General features: G+C 37.3%; 1 protein-coding gene and 1 non-coding gene across 3 annotated transcripts in view; one reads left to right on the plus strand and one right to left on the minus strand.

Annotated features, from left to right (window-relative positions):
• RSBN1L (round spermatid basic protein 1 like) overlaps positions 1–17,283 on the minus strand; it is an 87,236-nt gene that overhangs the window by 26,885 nt on the left and 43,068 nt on the right. For both annotated transcript variants that reach the window (XM_070787206.1, XM_019958617.2), the window contains exon 3: positions 10,972–11,612. In XM_070787206.1, the coding sequence (XP_070643307.1) occupies positions 10,972–11,612 (641 nt within the window). The remainder of the gene's footprint in view (positions 1–10,971; positions 11,613–17,283) is intronic.
• TRNAW-CCA (transfer RNA tryptophan (anticodon CCA)) lies at positions 16,114–16,185 on the plus strand. The gene has a single exon. It is a non-coding gene; the product is annotated as a tRNA-Trp (tRNA).

The following is a 17,283-nucleotide window of genomic DNA, read 5'->3' on the forward strand; positions in this document are numbered from 1 at the left end:
GAAATAGCAACTCACTCTAATATTCTTGTGGCTTCCCTGGTGGCTCAGAATAATAAAGAACCATTATATCTATTACTGCGGGCAGGAATCCCTCAGAATGGAGTAGCCATCATGGTCAACAAAAGAGTCCGAAATGCAGTACTTGGATGCAATCTCAAAAACGACAGAATGATCTCTGTTCATTTCCAAGGCAAACCATTCAATATGACAGTAATCCAAGTCTGTATCCCAACCAGTAACGCTGAAGAAGCTGAACGGTTCTATGAAGACCTACAAGACCTTTTAGAACTAACACCCAAAAAAGATGTCCTTTTCATTATAAGGGACTGGAATGCAAAAGTAGGAAGTCAAGAAACACCTGGAGTAACAGGCAAATTTGACCTTGGAATACGTAATGAAGCAGGGCAAACTCTAATAGAGTTTTGCCAAGAAAATGCACTGGTCATAACAAACACCCTCTTCCAAAAACACAAGAGAAGACGCTATACATGGACATCACCAGATGGTCAACACCGAAATCAGACTGATTATATTCTTTGCAGCCAAAGATGGAGAAGCTCTATACAATCAGCAAAAACAAGACCAGGAGCTGACTGTGGCTCAGACCATGAACTCCTTATTGCCAAATTCAGACTTAAATTGAAGAAAGTAGGGAAAACCACTAGACCATTCAGGTATGACCTAAACCAAATCCCTTATGATTATACAGTGGAAGTAAGAAATAGATTTAAGGGCCTAGATCTGATAGATAGAGTGCCTGATGAACTATGGACTGAGGTTCGTGACATTGTACAGGAGACAGGGATCAAGACCATCCCCATGGAAAAGAAATGCAAAAAAGAAAAATGACAGTCTGGGGAGGCCTTACAAATAGCTGTGAAAAGAAGCGAAGCAAAAAGCAAAGGAGAAAAGGAAAGATAAAACATCTGAATGCAGAGTTCCAAAGAATAGCAAGGAGAGATAAGAAAGCCTTCTTCAGTGATCAATGCAAAGAAATAGAGGAAAACAACAGAATGGGAAAGACTAGAGATCTCTTCAAGAAAATTAGAGATACCAAAGGCACATTTCATTCAAAGATGGGCTCGATAAAGGACAGAAATGGTATGGACCTAACAGAAGCAGAAGATATTAAGAAGAGGTGGCAAGAATACACAGAAGAACTGTACAAAAAAGAGCTTCATGACCCAGATAATCACTTTGGTGTGATCACTGACCTAGAGCCAGACATCCTGGAATGTGAAGTCAAGTGGGCCTTAGAAAGCATCATTACAAACAAAGCTAGTGGAGGTGATGGAATTCCAGTTGAGCTATTCCAAATCCTGAAAGATGATGCTGTGAAAGTGTTGCACTCCATATGCCAGCAAATGTGGAAAACGCAGCAGTGGCCACAGGACTGGAAAAGGTCAGTTTTCATTCCAATCCCAAAGAAAGGCAATGGCAAAGAATGCTCAAACTACCGCACAATTGCACTCATCTCACACACTAGTAAAGTAATGCTCAAAATTCTCCAAGAGCAATATGTGAACCGTGAACTTCCTGATGCTCAAGCTGGTTTTAGAAAAGGCAGAGGAACCAGAGATCAAATTGCCAACATCTGCTGGATCATCGAAAAAGCAAGAGAGTTCCAGAAAAACATCTATTTCTGCTTGACTGACTATGCCAAAGCCTTTGACTGTGTGGATCACAATAAACTGTGGAAAATTCTGAAAGAGATGGGAATACCAGACCACCTGACCTGCCTCTTGAAAAATTTGTATGGAGGTCAGGAAGCAACAGATAGAACTGGACGTGGAACAACAGACTGGTTCCAAATAGGAAAAGGACTACGTCAAGGCTGTATATTGTCACCCTCTTTATTTAACTTATATGCAGAGTACATCATGAGAAACGCTGGACTGGAAGAAACACAAGCTGGAATCAAGATTGCCGGGAGAAATATCAATAACCTCAGATATGCAGATGATACCACCCTTATGGCAGAAAGTGAAGAGGAACTAAAACGCCTCTTGATGAAAGTGAAAGTGGAGAGTGAAAAAGTTGGCTTAAAGCTCAACATTCAGAAAACGAAGATCATGGCATCCGGTCCCATCACTTCATGGGAAATAGATGGGGAAACAGTGGAAACGGTGTCAGACTTTATTTTTGGGGGCTCCAAAATCACTGCAGATGGTGACTGCAGCCATGAAATTAAAAGATGCTTACTCCTTGGAAGGAAAGTTATGACCAACCTAGATAGCGTACTGAAAAGCAGAGACATTACTTTGCCAACAAAGGTCCATTTAGTCAAGGCTATGGTTTTTCCTGTGGTCATGTACGGATGTGAGAGTTGGACCATAAAGAAGGCTGAATGCCAAAGAATGGACGCTTTTGGACTGTGGTGCTGGAGAGGACTCTTGAGAGTCCCTTGGACTGCAAGGAGATCCAACCAGTCCATTCTAAAGGAGATCAGCCCTGGGATTTCTTTGGAAGGAATGATGCTAAAGCTGAAACTCCAGTACTTCGGCCACCTCATGCGAAGAGTTGACTCATTGGAAAAGACTCTGATGCTGGGAGGGATTGGGGGCAGAAGGAGAAGGGGACGACAGAGGATGAGATGGCTGGTTGGCATCACTGACTCGATGGACGTCAGTCTGAGTGAACTCCAGGAGTTGGTGATGGACAGGGAGGCCTGGCGTGCTGCGATTCATGGGGTCGCAAAGAGTCGGACACGACTGAGCAACTGATCTGATCTGATATGATTACTGGTAAAGAATTTATAATTTGCAATTGGTAAATAATTACCAATTATTAATCGTAAAAAACTTGCACTGCAGGAGACCCGGGGTTTGATTCCTGGGTGGGGAAGATCCCCTGGAGAAGGGCATGGCAACTCACTCCAGTATTCTTGCCTGGAGAATTCCATAGACAGAGGGGCCTGGCGGGCTACAGTCCATAGGGTCAAGGAGTGGGACATGACTGAGCAACTAACACTTACACTTTCTAGATTAATAACCCAATAATTCAAACATACACTAAATTTATTTGAACAATTAATTTTCAAACATGGAAATCTACACATATTCAAACTCAAACATATATACTTCTTGATGAAACTTGAGATATAAGAATATAATCACACACTTCTCACAAAAAAAATAGTATGCTTTGATTTACATGACATCTGTAATAATGAAATATTATACAGCAAATAATTAAGTTTCCTCTGTAGCATGGAACAAAAAGAAATCTACAATAATCATTAGGAAAAAAGTCTCAATTATCCAAAAATAATTTATCCAACAGTTACAATTCAAGAGCAGTGGGATGGGAAAAGGAAAAAGGTAAGAGCTGAAAGAATATCTAAATAGTTAAAATAAATGTCACAAAGGCCATGATTCATATGAGGATACTCTTCTTACATATATGTTTCTACACTTGGCATAATTCCAGTTAATATCAAAAATCATAAAGGATAAGAAACCACAATTACAAGGGAAAGGAGTGGCAAGAGGTATACACAACTGCAGCTGCCCTAGCTCATCGAAATTACAATACCATAAGGACAAATCTAAATGGAAACAAAAACATAAATTATGTTGAATATGCTCAGTCATGAAATTAAAAGACACTTGCTCCTTGGAAGAAAATGACAAGCCTAGACAGCGTATTAAAAAGCAGTGACATCACTTTGCTGACAAAGGTCCCCACAGTCAAAGGTATGGTTTTTCCAGTAGTCATGTATGGATGTGGGAGTTGGACCATAAAGAAGGCTGAATGCCAAAGAATGGACGCTTTTGGACTGTGGTGCTGGAGAAGAGTCCCTTGGACTGCAAGGAGATCAAACCAGTCAATCCTAAAGGAAATCAACCCTGAATATTCACTGGAAGGACTGATGCTGATGCTGAAGCTGAAGCTCCAATACTTTGGCCACCTAATATGTAGAGCTGACTCATTGGAAAAGACCCTGATGCTGGAAAAGACTGAAGGCAGGAGGAGAAGAGGGCGACAGAGGATGAGATGGTTGGATGACATCACTGACTCAGAGAGTCTGAGCAAGCTCCGGCAGACAGTGAAGCACAGAGAAGCCTAGCATGCTGCAGTCCTTAGGGTCTCAAAGAGTCAGACTCAACTTAGTAACTGAACAACAATCCTCAGTCAAAAGGGTATCTTCAATAAAATCTTGGTCCTTAAAACTGTATGCTTCCATTATTCAAAAAATCCACTTATCTGGAAATACTCACATCCTGATGACACTTTGCATAAGATCACTGTATTTGCTTCAGTAAACATTAATCAAATTATTAGTTTTCTGATGCAGTTAAAAAATTGAAAATATGAACATACACCACTGCATTAAAACATATCCTATATGCTTCCTTAAAAGGTATACCTTAAGAGGTATATATATATTCCTTAAAAGGTATACCTCTCAGAAGACAACATAATAAAAGGCAGAAAGGATACTTATTTTTATATTTGTAAAAGCTATCAACAGATGTAACATTTTTAACCTAAACCTCCCCTAGAGTCCTCCACTCCACAAAAAACCTACCACCATCATGACTACACTTTCATACTTCCCTTTATTTACTCCATTTATTCTCTATAAATGTTATGAAGGGAAGTAAAGGGAATGGGAGAGGAGGAAATAGTAGACTTTTCTTACCCACTGTCAGTAACTGTCAATAACATAATCTCAGTTTTGGTTAATGGGAAAGGGACTGTTCAATTAGATTATGTTTAAAAGCCTATTCATTATTCCTCACATAATCTTTAAAAACAAAAACAAAAAACACATTTCGCTTGCTACAAAAGAAAAAAGTAGCCTTTATGACAGGAAATACATTGCCAAAAATATACTGCTTTCTCTTATTTTAGTTATAAAAATTGCTGCAACAAGGGAAGCAAATTGGACGTATGTAATTAAAAAAACCACTAGGAATGACTCACTTGAAATAATGCTGTTTCCCAAAATGTGCGCCCTGATATGCCAGTTCCTGAAGAGAAGGCTCTATAGTCCAGTAAGTTTGGAAAGCTCTTCTGGTTGGGAGGTTCACCACACACTATTAAATGCTATAAAGGCTGTGAGAAGACTCAAAATAAACAAACTTATTTCGCCCAGCATTAGACAAACTGTTTTAATTTCAAAATCTGTTTCTCTTATTTACCTGTTTTCTTTTAGTGTGCCTATCAACATCCCAAGATATTAAAAATTCCACAGAATACTTTACAGTATGTGCTTAGTCGCTCAATTGTGTATGACTCTTTGCAACCTTTTGGACTGGAGCCCGCGAGGTTACCTGTCCATGGAATTCTCCAGGCAAGAACACTGGAGTGCACTGTCATTTCCTTCTCCAGGGTACAGTATATATTATAGTTAACTCATGCTAAATAGAGAAGATATAATAGATGCTTCTAGCAAGTATCATCATCAATCCAAAACAAACAAACAAACAAACGAGGATAGTTACTATAGTAAAAAAAAAAAATGTGGGAGTGAGAGCAGAAGAAGCTACTGGTTCAATTCTGGTGAATTTTTATTAAAAAAAAAAACAAAAAGTCGAGCTCACCATGGCAATCTAAGCATCTAACAAAAATAAATGTGCCACAAGAGGGAGCTATTCCCCATCACATCTAGTATATATCCTTCCAAAGTAAAACATGTAACAGGTAATAACATTTAATCAATATTTTATTTCAAAAATATCCTTATAACTAAAATAAGAATAAAAGTGTTATTATTTATTATTTAAATTAGTACAATAAAGGAAAAAGTCTCCGTTCTCAATTAGAGCATCTGATACCTGCCACCTGCCATAACAGATCAGGTCAAACATTTAAGTTGTATATGTCAAGCACAATTGGTCAAAATGAAAATTCAGTACAAAGGAAGGCAATGGTCAAAGATGCCATGATGAATCATTTTCATCGGCCTAGCACGATAAATGAATGACCCCAGATGAATTCAATAATTGTTAGTTTTCTCCCCTCATTTTGAAGAGCCAAGGCTAAGATTCAAATTAGATTTAATAACTTGACTTTCAGATGTTGAAGCTGGTTTTAGAAAAGGAAGAGGAACCAGAGATCAAATTGCCAGTATCTGCTGGATCATCAAAAAAGCAAGAGAGTTCCAGAAAAACATCTATTTCTGCTTTATTGACTATGCCAAAGCCTTTGACTGTGTGGATCACAATAAACTGTGGAAAATTCTGAAAGAGATGGGAATACCAGACCACCTGACCTGCCTCTTGAGAAACCTGTATGCAGGTGAGGAACCAACAGTCAGTCAGAACTGGACATGGTTCCAAATAGGAAAAGGAGTACATCAAGGCTGGATATTGTCACCCTGCTTATTTAACTTACATGCAGAGTACATCATGAGAAACGCTGGGCTGGAAGAAGCACAAGCTGGAATCAAGATTGCCGGGAGAAATATCAATAACCTCAGATATGCAGATGATACCACCCTTATGGCAGAAAGTGAAGAAGAACTAAAGAGCCACTTGATGAAAGTGAAAGAGGTGAGTGAAAAAGTTGGCTTAACACTCAACATTCTGAAAACTAAGATCATGTTATCCGGTCCCATCACTTCATGGCAAATAGATGGGGAAACACTGGAAACAGTGACTGACTGACTTTATTTTGGGGACTCCAAAATCACTGCAGATGGTGACTGCAGACATGAAATTAAAAGATGCTTACTCCTTGGAAGGCAAGTTATGACCAACCTAGACAGCATATTAAAAAGCAGAGACATTACTTTGCCAACAAAGGTCCATCTACTCAAGGCTATGGTTTTTCCAATAGTCATGTATGGATGTGAGAGTTGGACTATAAAGAAAGCTGAGCGCCAAAGAATTGATGCTTTTGACTGTGGTGTTGGAGAGGACTCTTGAGAGTCCCTTGGACTGCAAAGAGATCCAACCAGCCCATCCTAAAGGAAATCGGTCATGAGTGTTCACTGGAAGGACTGATGCTGAAGCTGAAACTCCAATATGTTGGCCACCTGATGAGAAGAGCTGACTCATTTGAAAAGACCCTGATGCTGGGAAAGACTGAAGGCGGGAGAAGGGGATGACATGAGATGGTTGGATGGCATCACTGACTCAATGGACATGAGTCTGAGTAAACTCTGGGAGCTGGTGATGGACAGGGAGGCCTGGCGTGCTACAGTCCATGGGGTTGCAAAGAGTTGGACACAACTGACCAACTGAACTGAACTCGCTATTAAAATATTGGTAGATTTAATCATGAGTTAACAGCTGATGTAAGTTATTTGCCTTCAGTAACTCAGAACCAGGTTTGAGGGAGGGAAAAAGGTGACTGGAAGATAACTGCCCCAGTTTTCATATTCTTACAGGAGTAAGTTCTTACTACAGGGTTTGGAGTGCACACTGATTAAATACTGTGTGTCAAGACAGAAATCTCAATTATTCCTTGACAGATAAAAATCCTGTCTTACTTGCCTTTCTGTTCCCCTACCATGAAAAACAGGAGAATGATAAATGTCCAAATGACTATTTGAACAAAATAGAGATGGTAGACTAAGACAGATGTGAAAAAGTGAAAGTGTTAGCCACTCAGTCGTGTCTTACTCTTTGTGACCCCACAGACTGTAGCCCTCCAGGGTCCTCACCGTTCAATCCTCCAGTCAAGAACCCTGGAGTAGGTAGCCATTCCCTTCTTTAGGGGATCTTTTTGACCCAGGCATCAAACCCGGGTCCTCCTGCCTTGCAGGCAGATTCTTTACTGTCTGAGACACAAGGGAAGCCCGAGAGAGATGTGGGTGATTGCACATGGCCAAAATCCCTTCCCAAGCATGTAACTCACTTCTGAGCAACATGACTCTGCCACTCCCACTATCAAGAAGTGAATATGGGTGTGGCTTCATGACTTCCTTTGGCCAATGGGACATTAGCAAACACAAAACAAGCAGAGGCTCACTCTTTCTGCTCTATAAATCCTACAACTACCACCATGGATACAAGCCCAAGTTAACTTGCAAAAACGTGATCATCACCCCAACTGACACTGCCTCACAACACCAGACATATAAGCAAGGTCTCCTAAGAACAACTGATCTGAAAACCGCAAGACATGAATGAAGCTATCCAGTCACCAATAGAGCTGACAAAGACTTTCCAGAGAGGCCAATGAATTGTGAGAAATACCTTTAAGCCACTTAGTTCTGAGGCTTTTTGATCTGATCTGTGGCAAAATATCTGATATAGATAGGTTACAAGCTTTCCATAAAAATCCATTTTTATTCTCAAACAGAATTCTATCATACAGTTTGACTGATATTATATCACTAACCTCAGAGTCACATCAGAAAAATGACATAACCTATAAGACAATACGTAATTCCACCATATTTTCAAATTTTTCAGGCAATCTGCAGGGATATAGATGAAGATGAGAAACAGAATTATACAAGTAAAAAGAATTCCAAAACCAATGAGCAAAGAACAGGATGTCTTGTGCCTTGATCCGTTTTGGCAGTGCCATGTGTCTGTGTGTGTCTGTGTGTGTACACAGATATACACCGATACATACACCAAAAAATCTTTAAATTAACATGATTCAAGAATAAAGGCTAAACAGATATAAAAATGAAGTTTTGTGAAAACTACAGAGTAATATTACAAAGATAAACCTTATCACTATAAAGATCATAGAAATAGCTACATCTTACTTACATTGTCATCGTTTAGTGTCTACAGATATAGGGCAAATGATTTTGGCTGCTCTGATTTTAATTAAATATTCAGAAAACTAGTCTGCAGAAAACAACTTCCTCAGTCTTCTAAGCTCTTAAAAAAACAAAGAATCTGGTTTGGCGAAACATCAAATGAGCAGCTCAGGGAAGCTTTTTGCTAAATATTCTTTCTCACACCACGGGAATGGCTGGATCTGGAGGACCATGGGGTAAAGGCACATGGACCTTGCACAGGCAATTTCCTGCCACCCATCTAAAGTTAAAGAGGTAAAAGCAGTCCCTGTAGCTGGCGAATCACACAGATACAGGGCCAGAGGCACAACTGGTAACAAAGGCTGCAACTGTATGTGGTATCCAAGAGCTCTAACAGGTAATGGCAATCAGGGTAGGTGGCTCTACAAGGACTTGAGACTCACTACATAGTCACACACCGGCCTGATTAACAAGTCCCAGCAAAATATTGCATTAGCAACAGAAGTATGGTTTCGTGTTGTATGTATTACACAAGTTAGGATGAAAATGCTTATCATTTAATAAATAACAAGGAATAAAAAATTAATACTTCCTAACCTTAAAAGCTATCTGAAAAGCAAATATATGTATTGTGACATTTAAAAGATGATTGAAATAACTTGCATTGTATGGCAAAAGAAAGTTTATGATACAGTGGAAATAAATTACATTGGAAGCTAAGAGGTCTATCATAAAACCTAGCACTTAGCAGACACAAAATAAATGAAAAACAAATCAATGATCTAATACCAAAGGTTTCTGGGTAGTTATTTCTTCTCTGTCCTCATTGCTAAAATTAAATGGTAATGGAGATTAAATGGGTTATTACATATAAAGTACTTAAAACAGTTCCTGGTAGTCAATAGGCAGTACTCAATAAATAGTAGACACTATTACTAGATGCCAGTCTACTAACCATTATGAAATTTATAAAATGACAGAGCAAGTGACAAATGCTCTACAGCTCCCTTTCAGCTCTAAAAAATATTTAAATTCTAATTCTCCAACAGTAAGTAGCCCCCCCCCCCCAACACACACATATTAAAATGTTAAATACAAGCACATTATCCAGACTTCAGTATATTATAGAATACACATCAAACATACTGTGGGGTGGGGAGGTTGGTATGTGAGGGTGTGACTGAATGTCCAGACTATCATTTAAAGTGGAAACTATAACTTGAACAGATATTAAACAAACACACAAAAAAGATACACACTCAAAATAAGGAAAAGGGTCTTGGGTGAAGATAAAGGAGACTGTTCTACTTCTGGCACTGCTGCCAACCTTAAAATCTTAAATGGCTCCTATCTGTGTTTGTTTAAGTTGAGAAAGATTAGGACAGATGATCACTAAGATCTCTCTGAAACTTTCTTCACTTTTTTTCCTTTTTTCAAACCAGAATATCAATTATTACTTAGAATACTGGAAACTTTAGCACAGATAAACATGAAAATTGCTGATCTTCGGCCTAAGCAGTCTCTGATCTGAGAATGAATAATGATGCACCAGCCTTTAGATGGGCCTACATTCACTTCTAAAAGCCAGTGGACTGGATTCTGCCTCTGCTTTCTAAAATAATGTATATTCAGGAATTCTCTGGCGGTCCAATGGTTAGCATTCCAGTCTTTCACTGTTCAATCCTAGTCAGGGAACTAAGACCCCACAAGTTGCATGATGCAGCCAAAATTAATTAATTAATTAATTTAAAATAATGTATATTCTACAATGAGAAGGGTAGGAAATAGAAATTAGCTCAATATATGCACTGATATGCTAATATTCTCACATAATCACATATTTAACTAATGATTCCTTTGGACCACAATATATTGAATACCCAACATTTATTCAGCACCTTCCATATGATGAATCCAATGCTATGCACTTTTAAAGCACTATTTCATAAAGCAAGAAGACAATTTTAAGTGATGTTCAGGCAGGAGAACTAGTATATGGACTGGAATAATAAATAGGCAAATTCATTTCACTCGCAAAATAAATCCAAGGAAAAAAGGACAACAGAATCTTAATTATTTCACTATCTTTAAGAAAATACAGACAAATAGAAGCTGAAATTTAAACTCTAGTGTTCACATCCAGAGAGTAATTTATTCTTAATATCTCCAAGAGGTTTCATTATATCCTTACCTTTTTTTATTGCAAACCTGTAAGAAAATGAGGATCAAAGAACATAATAAACTTGTCTAAAACATATAATTAAAAGTTAAATTAAACTTTAACAACTAAAACCTCTTACCTGAGCATGAAAATTGGACATAGTCGTTGTCTCTATATCCTTCTTTCCCAATATCTCCATTTTCACTGGTGAATTGGGAAAATTAAATGAAAAGTAGTCTAAAAAATCAGGTAAATAAGTAGCTGCCCCATGAACAATACCCATTACATAGAAAGCTGCAGAGTTCTCATTTTCACTGAACACCAGATCCACAAACTCTTCTGCAAACCTCTCCATCTCCACAGGAGACAGATGGGAGAGTTCATTGCTGTAGGCATGGATAACTGATGCACCTCCGTTAGGCTGGTGCTCAATATGAATGAGCTGTTTGAACCGCAAAGTGTCCAGCCTTCTGAGGTTGTTCTGAACCCGTGGCTCCTTTAATGAGACAAATGGAAACTCACTGTTTTCTGGAATTTTGGAATCATAATTCTTGGTATCCAAACTCTTTCCACTGTAATCCTTTATGGTATCATTTAGGATACCTCTGGCTTCTTGATCTTCAACATCAGACAGCAATCCTGAGCAGATAGTTTGAATAGATTTGCTATACATTTTTGGACGCTTCCGTTTTTCATTCTCTTTGTGTTTCTTTTTCTTTTTCTTCTTTACCTTCTTAATTTGTAAGTCTTCTACACTTGTTTTTGGTTTCTCCTTCCCACCTGTTGGGAAAAATTTTTTTTGAAACTACGCATTTTAGTTTCTTTTAATATCATGCTTCAGGAACTGTTTTATAACAAATAAGCAAAGTTTACACAAAATGAAGTTTATATTTGGGACTTGTTTTACACAGTATTGATAATCATAATTTAGTCAGGCTCTTTCCCTCTCTCCACACACATAGGCACACATACACACAGAGGAAGACTTAAGACAGTTATGCTTACAGTGAGTAGTACCATTCTAACATGAAGTAGATGCTCAATCAGTATTTAATGAAGTAATGAAATTAGTGTTTTAGAAATCATAGTCTTCAAATTTTAAATACAGAAAATCAGAAATGGAAAGCTGAACAAAAGTCAATGTGAACAATGAATGCCCTGCAGATATTTCCCATTGATATGTATCTTTTTTACTTTAAGTTCTTACACATTATATACAGGTGTCAAGATTTACAAATCAGCAAAGGAGAAAAACACTTGCATAGTATATAAGCAACAAACACAGAAATTCTCCTTAGCTCTTTACATACTTCCTTTTCCATAAACTACTCTTTAATCTAAAATGGGCTATTCTAGATCTACTAGAGTCTACAAAATTCCCAGTGAAAACTCAGCAACGTATCATAAGAGATGACAAAATCAGAATAATTTCTCATGTCCTAAGTACAAATGATATCCATGTACTGGTAAAGAGAGAAATTAAAGAAAAGAAAAAGAAATGGGTCAATAATAAGTTTATATATTAATGAACCTCTGTAACCAAAGGTAAGTAGACACTAGGCTCAGAAATTTAGAAATTCAAAGAATTAAAGATTAATCTACAGTGGCTATACAGCTATAGAATTTAAGTGTACATATTAAATACAATATTATCACAGTATATTTATTTCTAGACAATAAAAAACACAGAAAAGAACAAACATCCTCACAAGAAAATACTGTGGTTCCTAAGACAAAATAAAAAAAGTTATTAAAATGACAATTGAGAAAAACAAGCATTCACTGTTTCCGTCTGTTATTTCACCTTTACAGATAACCAGTCATGAATTAAATCTTCGCAACCTGCTTCTTTATCTAAATTTTTCCATCTTCACATATCTCTAGTATTCTTTTCTGTCTCTGGTGAATGAGATGCCCTGCCTACTTTCCAAAAACAAGTCACTCCCACCAACTCCAAAACCCTTGCTTAAAGTTCTCTCCTCTTCTTTTGACCATCAAACTTCTCATAAAGAACCACTATACCCACCAGTGTCTTATCTTTATTACATGACTATTTCTATCCTTTAAATTCTGGGTCTGTTTCCAGTCTACTCTATCCCAGATTGTTCAAATATCAAATCCAATGATATTCTCTCAAATCATTTTTCCTGATCTCTCCAAGGTTCTATGTAATCACCCACATCATCCTTGATTATTTTTAACTTCCATGATACTACTACTGCCTTAGCTTCTGATCTAAGCTTCTGTTCATCCCTTGATTCAACTGTTTTCAAGGGTTCTCAATGACTACCAAGTAAAATACAGTCTCTTCAGTCTGGAATCCAAACTCAGTGTCCTCAAGTACCCCCATGCTCTGGTCAACTACACTACTTACAATTTCTTATGAAACATACCTAATCCTACTTTATTTTTCTACTACTAGTAAAGTTATTTCCTTTCCCCAAAACATCTTTGCCTTGCCCCAGTACTCACTACTGGACTTTCTTACCCATCCTATAAAGACAACTCTTAGGTTATTTTCATTTTTCTTTGGAACTGAAATATCTTCACTCTAAATTAATAAACTGTTATTATATATTCTATATATATGAATACATATGATATAGTCATACAAAGTTATTATTTTTTTCATTCACAGGATGTCTGTATAACATATATCCTTCAGGATAATGTATGAGTGAAACAAATAACTTTAATGAATTCATAGTGAAACCCTTTTTTCCACCAATTATTGAATCCCTCCTGGCATTTCTGGCATCTAGTACATTGCTATATATGAACATTTAACAAATACAAAGATTTCTCTCACCAACAGACTACCTGACGTTTACAGGCTTATCCCCTGTTTGCAGTTCAGTCAGTTTTTCACCACATCCTAACCTTGAAACAAAAAGCATAAAAATTCTCTCAAGTTCACAGCAATTCTTAAAAATGGAAAGTTTAATGTTAATAATTAACCATCTCTTCTGAAAATTCATAAGTATGAAATGAAGGCCAAACTGGTGTCACTGTGAAAAGCAAAACTAAAAATCTGCTAACATTATTGATTGCACAAGTTTGCAAATTCATAAAATGCAAAGTGTTAATTTTCTCAAGAGTCTATATGTAAGTTAAAAATATATTAACAAATTCATACTTGCTACCCAAGTATAAATGATCAAAACATCAGATTCAGTTAATAGCAACAAAATTAGTAATAAAAAAGTTAAAACAGGGAGTTAATCAAAATGAAAGATAAAAATAAGTTTATATATGTAAGTGAAATCCAAATGAGTCAAGGAAAAAAGACAGTAGTGAATTAGAAGAGAACTTAAAAAAAATAAAATCAATAATGAAAAAAAAAACCTAGAACTTAAAACAGTTTAATTGTTCTAGGTATAATTAATAACTAAACTAGAAACAAATGTAAAATTGCACAAATTAAATAGCTTGCCAATACAAGCAAAATTTCATTTGAATGAAAATATAACCTTAATACCCTATTACATTTACAGCTAATACATTTTTTAAAAGTTAAAATAGAAAATATTCAAATACATGTTACATTAAAATAAAACAGGTACAATAGTTCATTTCTTAGTCATAAAGATGGATGAAAATAGTTGTAGTATAATAGTCAGAAACTGAGAAAGGCTAGCTAATAACAAATTAGTCAAAAGATTATTATATTGAAAATCAAATAATTAAACTTATATGAAAAATTATAATTAAATACTAAAGTGAGCACCATGAGCAGAAGAGAATTAACATAAAATGCCCAAGAGTGCTATCCTTAGAAAGGCCTGCTTGCAAGGTTGGCCCTTGGTTGGCACCTGAGAACTTGTATTTTGGGAAGGTTATTACTATTCTCTGATAAAAGTGGCTCATTGTGCCTAAACTGTTTCTGCAAATAATATGGTTTACGTTGAGCACCTGTTTTCCTTCTGGGAGCCTTGGATTTTGCTACAACTAGACAGGGGGTGGGAGAAGGCAATGGCACCCCACTCCAGTACTTTTGCCTGGAAAATCCTATGGACGGAGGAGCCTAGTAGGCTGCAGCCCATGGGATCGCCAAGAGTCGATTACGACTGAGCGACTTCACTTTCACTTTTCACTTTCATGCATTGGAGAAAGAACTGGCAACCCACTCCAGTGTTCTTGCCTGGAGAATCCCAGGGATGGTGGAGCCTGGTGGGCTGCCGTCTATGGGGTTACACAGAGTCGGACACGACTGAAGTGACTTAGCAGACAGGGGGTGCCTACGTGACCAGTTCCCAACAGAAACCTTAATTATTGAGTTTCTAATGAGCTTCCCTGGTAGACAACATTTCATATATGTTGTCACAATTCACTGCTGGAAGAACTAAGTGCATCCTGTGTGACTCCACTACGAGAGGACTCTTAGAAGCTTGTGCCTAGCTTCCTCCAGAAATTGCCACATGTGCCTTTTGTCCTTACTGATTGTACTTTGTATCCTCTACCATAATAAGTCATAGCCATGAGTACAAATTTATGCCGAGTTCTATGAGTCCTCCTAGCAAATCATCAAATCTGGGGGCAGTCTTTGGGACCCCTCCCCTCCAATGGATACAGATAAAATGCATTCTTTACATTTAAAACAAATCAAACACTAGCCTTCACTAGATAGATTTTTAAGTTTTATATAATCATGCATTTCCTGTCTTGGAATGATGCATGAAATGCAATAGATACATATGTAGGAAATTTTTAAATACTTAAGGTGGTAAGACTATTTTGAATATCAATGTTCTTCTCTTATACTAAAAGGTATTTAAAGTACATATTTACTCTAAATTCATAATTCTTCGAACAGAGCCTAATACATCAGAACTGTAGTGTTTTACTAGAGGATCCTGGTAAATACCCGCAACAGAAAGAATTGCTAAGTAATTTGGACCCTCAAAAAGTATAGAAATGTAGTTGATGGGAGACCCTCCCCTTGAAGATCCATAGACATATGAACAGTAGATCTCAAACACACATTCCCCGCCCCCTCCCCACATGCACAGATAGCCAAAGGGAGAATCGGACACAAAGAGAAATGGAGATACACACACAGCCAGAAGAGACACTCTGATAGAGACAGGAAAAAAATCACAAACACAGATAAAAAAGAAAAACCAGTATGTGTTACTAATGGCAAGTTATTTTTTAAAAATCTTTAAAAATTACAAAATCACTAGAATTCCCATTCCTAACCTTAGTATATTTTTAGTGTTAATAAAGGTTGCCAGAAACATTGGATCTGATTTCATATTTAATATGTGAAGTAATAGGGGCTTCCCTGGTGGCTCAGAGGTTAAAGCGTCTGCCTCCAATGCAGGAGACCCGGGTTCAATCCCTGGGTTGGGAAGATCCCCTGGAGAAGGAAATGGTAACCCACTCCAGTATTCTTGCCTGGAAAATCCCATGGATGGAGAAGCCTGGTAGGCTACAGTCCACAGGGTTGCAAAGAGTCAGACGCGACTATGGGAAGTAATACACATAATTTCATTATCATACACAGAAACAAAGTAGTAATTAGCTTAGCTATTTTCAGCCTGTGGTCTCTGGGAATGACTTTCCTTTTATGCACAGCAATATTTTCACTCTTCCTTTCAAGAATTACCTACCCGTGACCTTTAGTACACTAACAATAACCTTGAACATTGGCTTCTTTTAATGCCCTTTTCACCTGCTCACCATCAAGCTCCTTGATATGCTATAATGACAAAATTTACTCTCAAAAATACTATACTGGTAACATCCATGTTCTTATACCTTTATCAATAAAGAACATAAAAATGACTAGAACATATAAGTATATTCAGAAAAAGTAATTGGTAGACATTAGAAATTTTAAAAAATGAGCTAAATAAGCTTATGTTTCACATTTATTTGTTCCTTTAAACTGTTTCTAATAAAGCAAACTCCTTTTTATCAGTGAAAAACACTTATAAGATTTCTCCATTAATAATACCTTTCTGCTATGTATATAATCATGTATGTAACTCTAGTCATACTCGATGCAGTTTTAATGAAAATCTGGAGGAAATAAGATTGGTGTGGAGAAACAGTTAGCATCTATTTCAGATATTCAAGGGTCATTACCCACTCCATGCCTGCGTCTGCCATAAGTTGCAATGTTAGCATCATCAGAAGGAGAAACTTATAAAGAGAAGAAAAGTTAAAAACCATAAAACGGGGCACAAGGCAGTAAAGAACAGCATACTTACTCCCCAACCTAACTGATTTTCCTGTTGCTTCAGGTCACCAATGACAAAGGATGCCTTTCCCTGGTCATAACGCTCACTTGGCAAATGGCTGGCCACACATGCAGGACAAACTGTGCTGATAATAACAACAGCTAATACTCACTCACTGCTTACCATGGGACAGGCACAATCTCACAAGTTAATCATGTTTTTATTCCAGCTGGTAAAGAATCCGCCTGCAGTGCAGGAAACCTGGG

The sequence above is a fragment of the Bos indicus genome, chromosome 4 (assembly GCF_029378745.1).
Source record: "Bos indicus isolate NIAB-ARS_2022 breed Sahiwal x Tharparkar chromosome 4, NIAB-ARS_B.indTharparkar_mat_pri_1.0, whole genome shotgun sequence".
NCBI lineage: Eukaryota > Metazoa > Chordata > Mammalia > Artiodactyla > Bovidae > Bos > Bos indicus.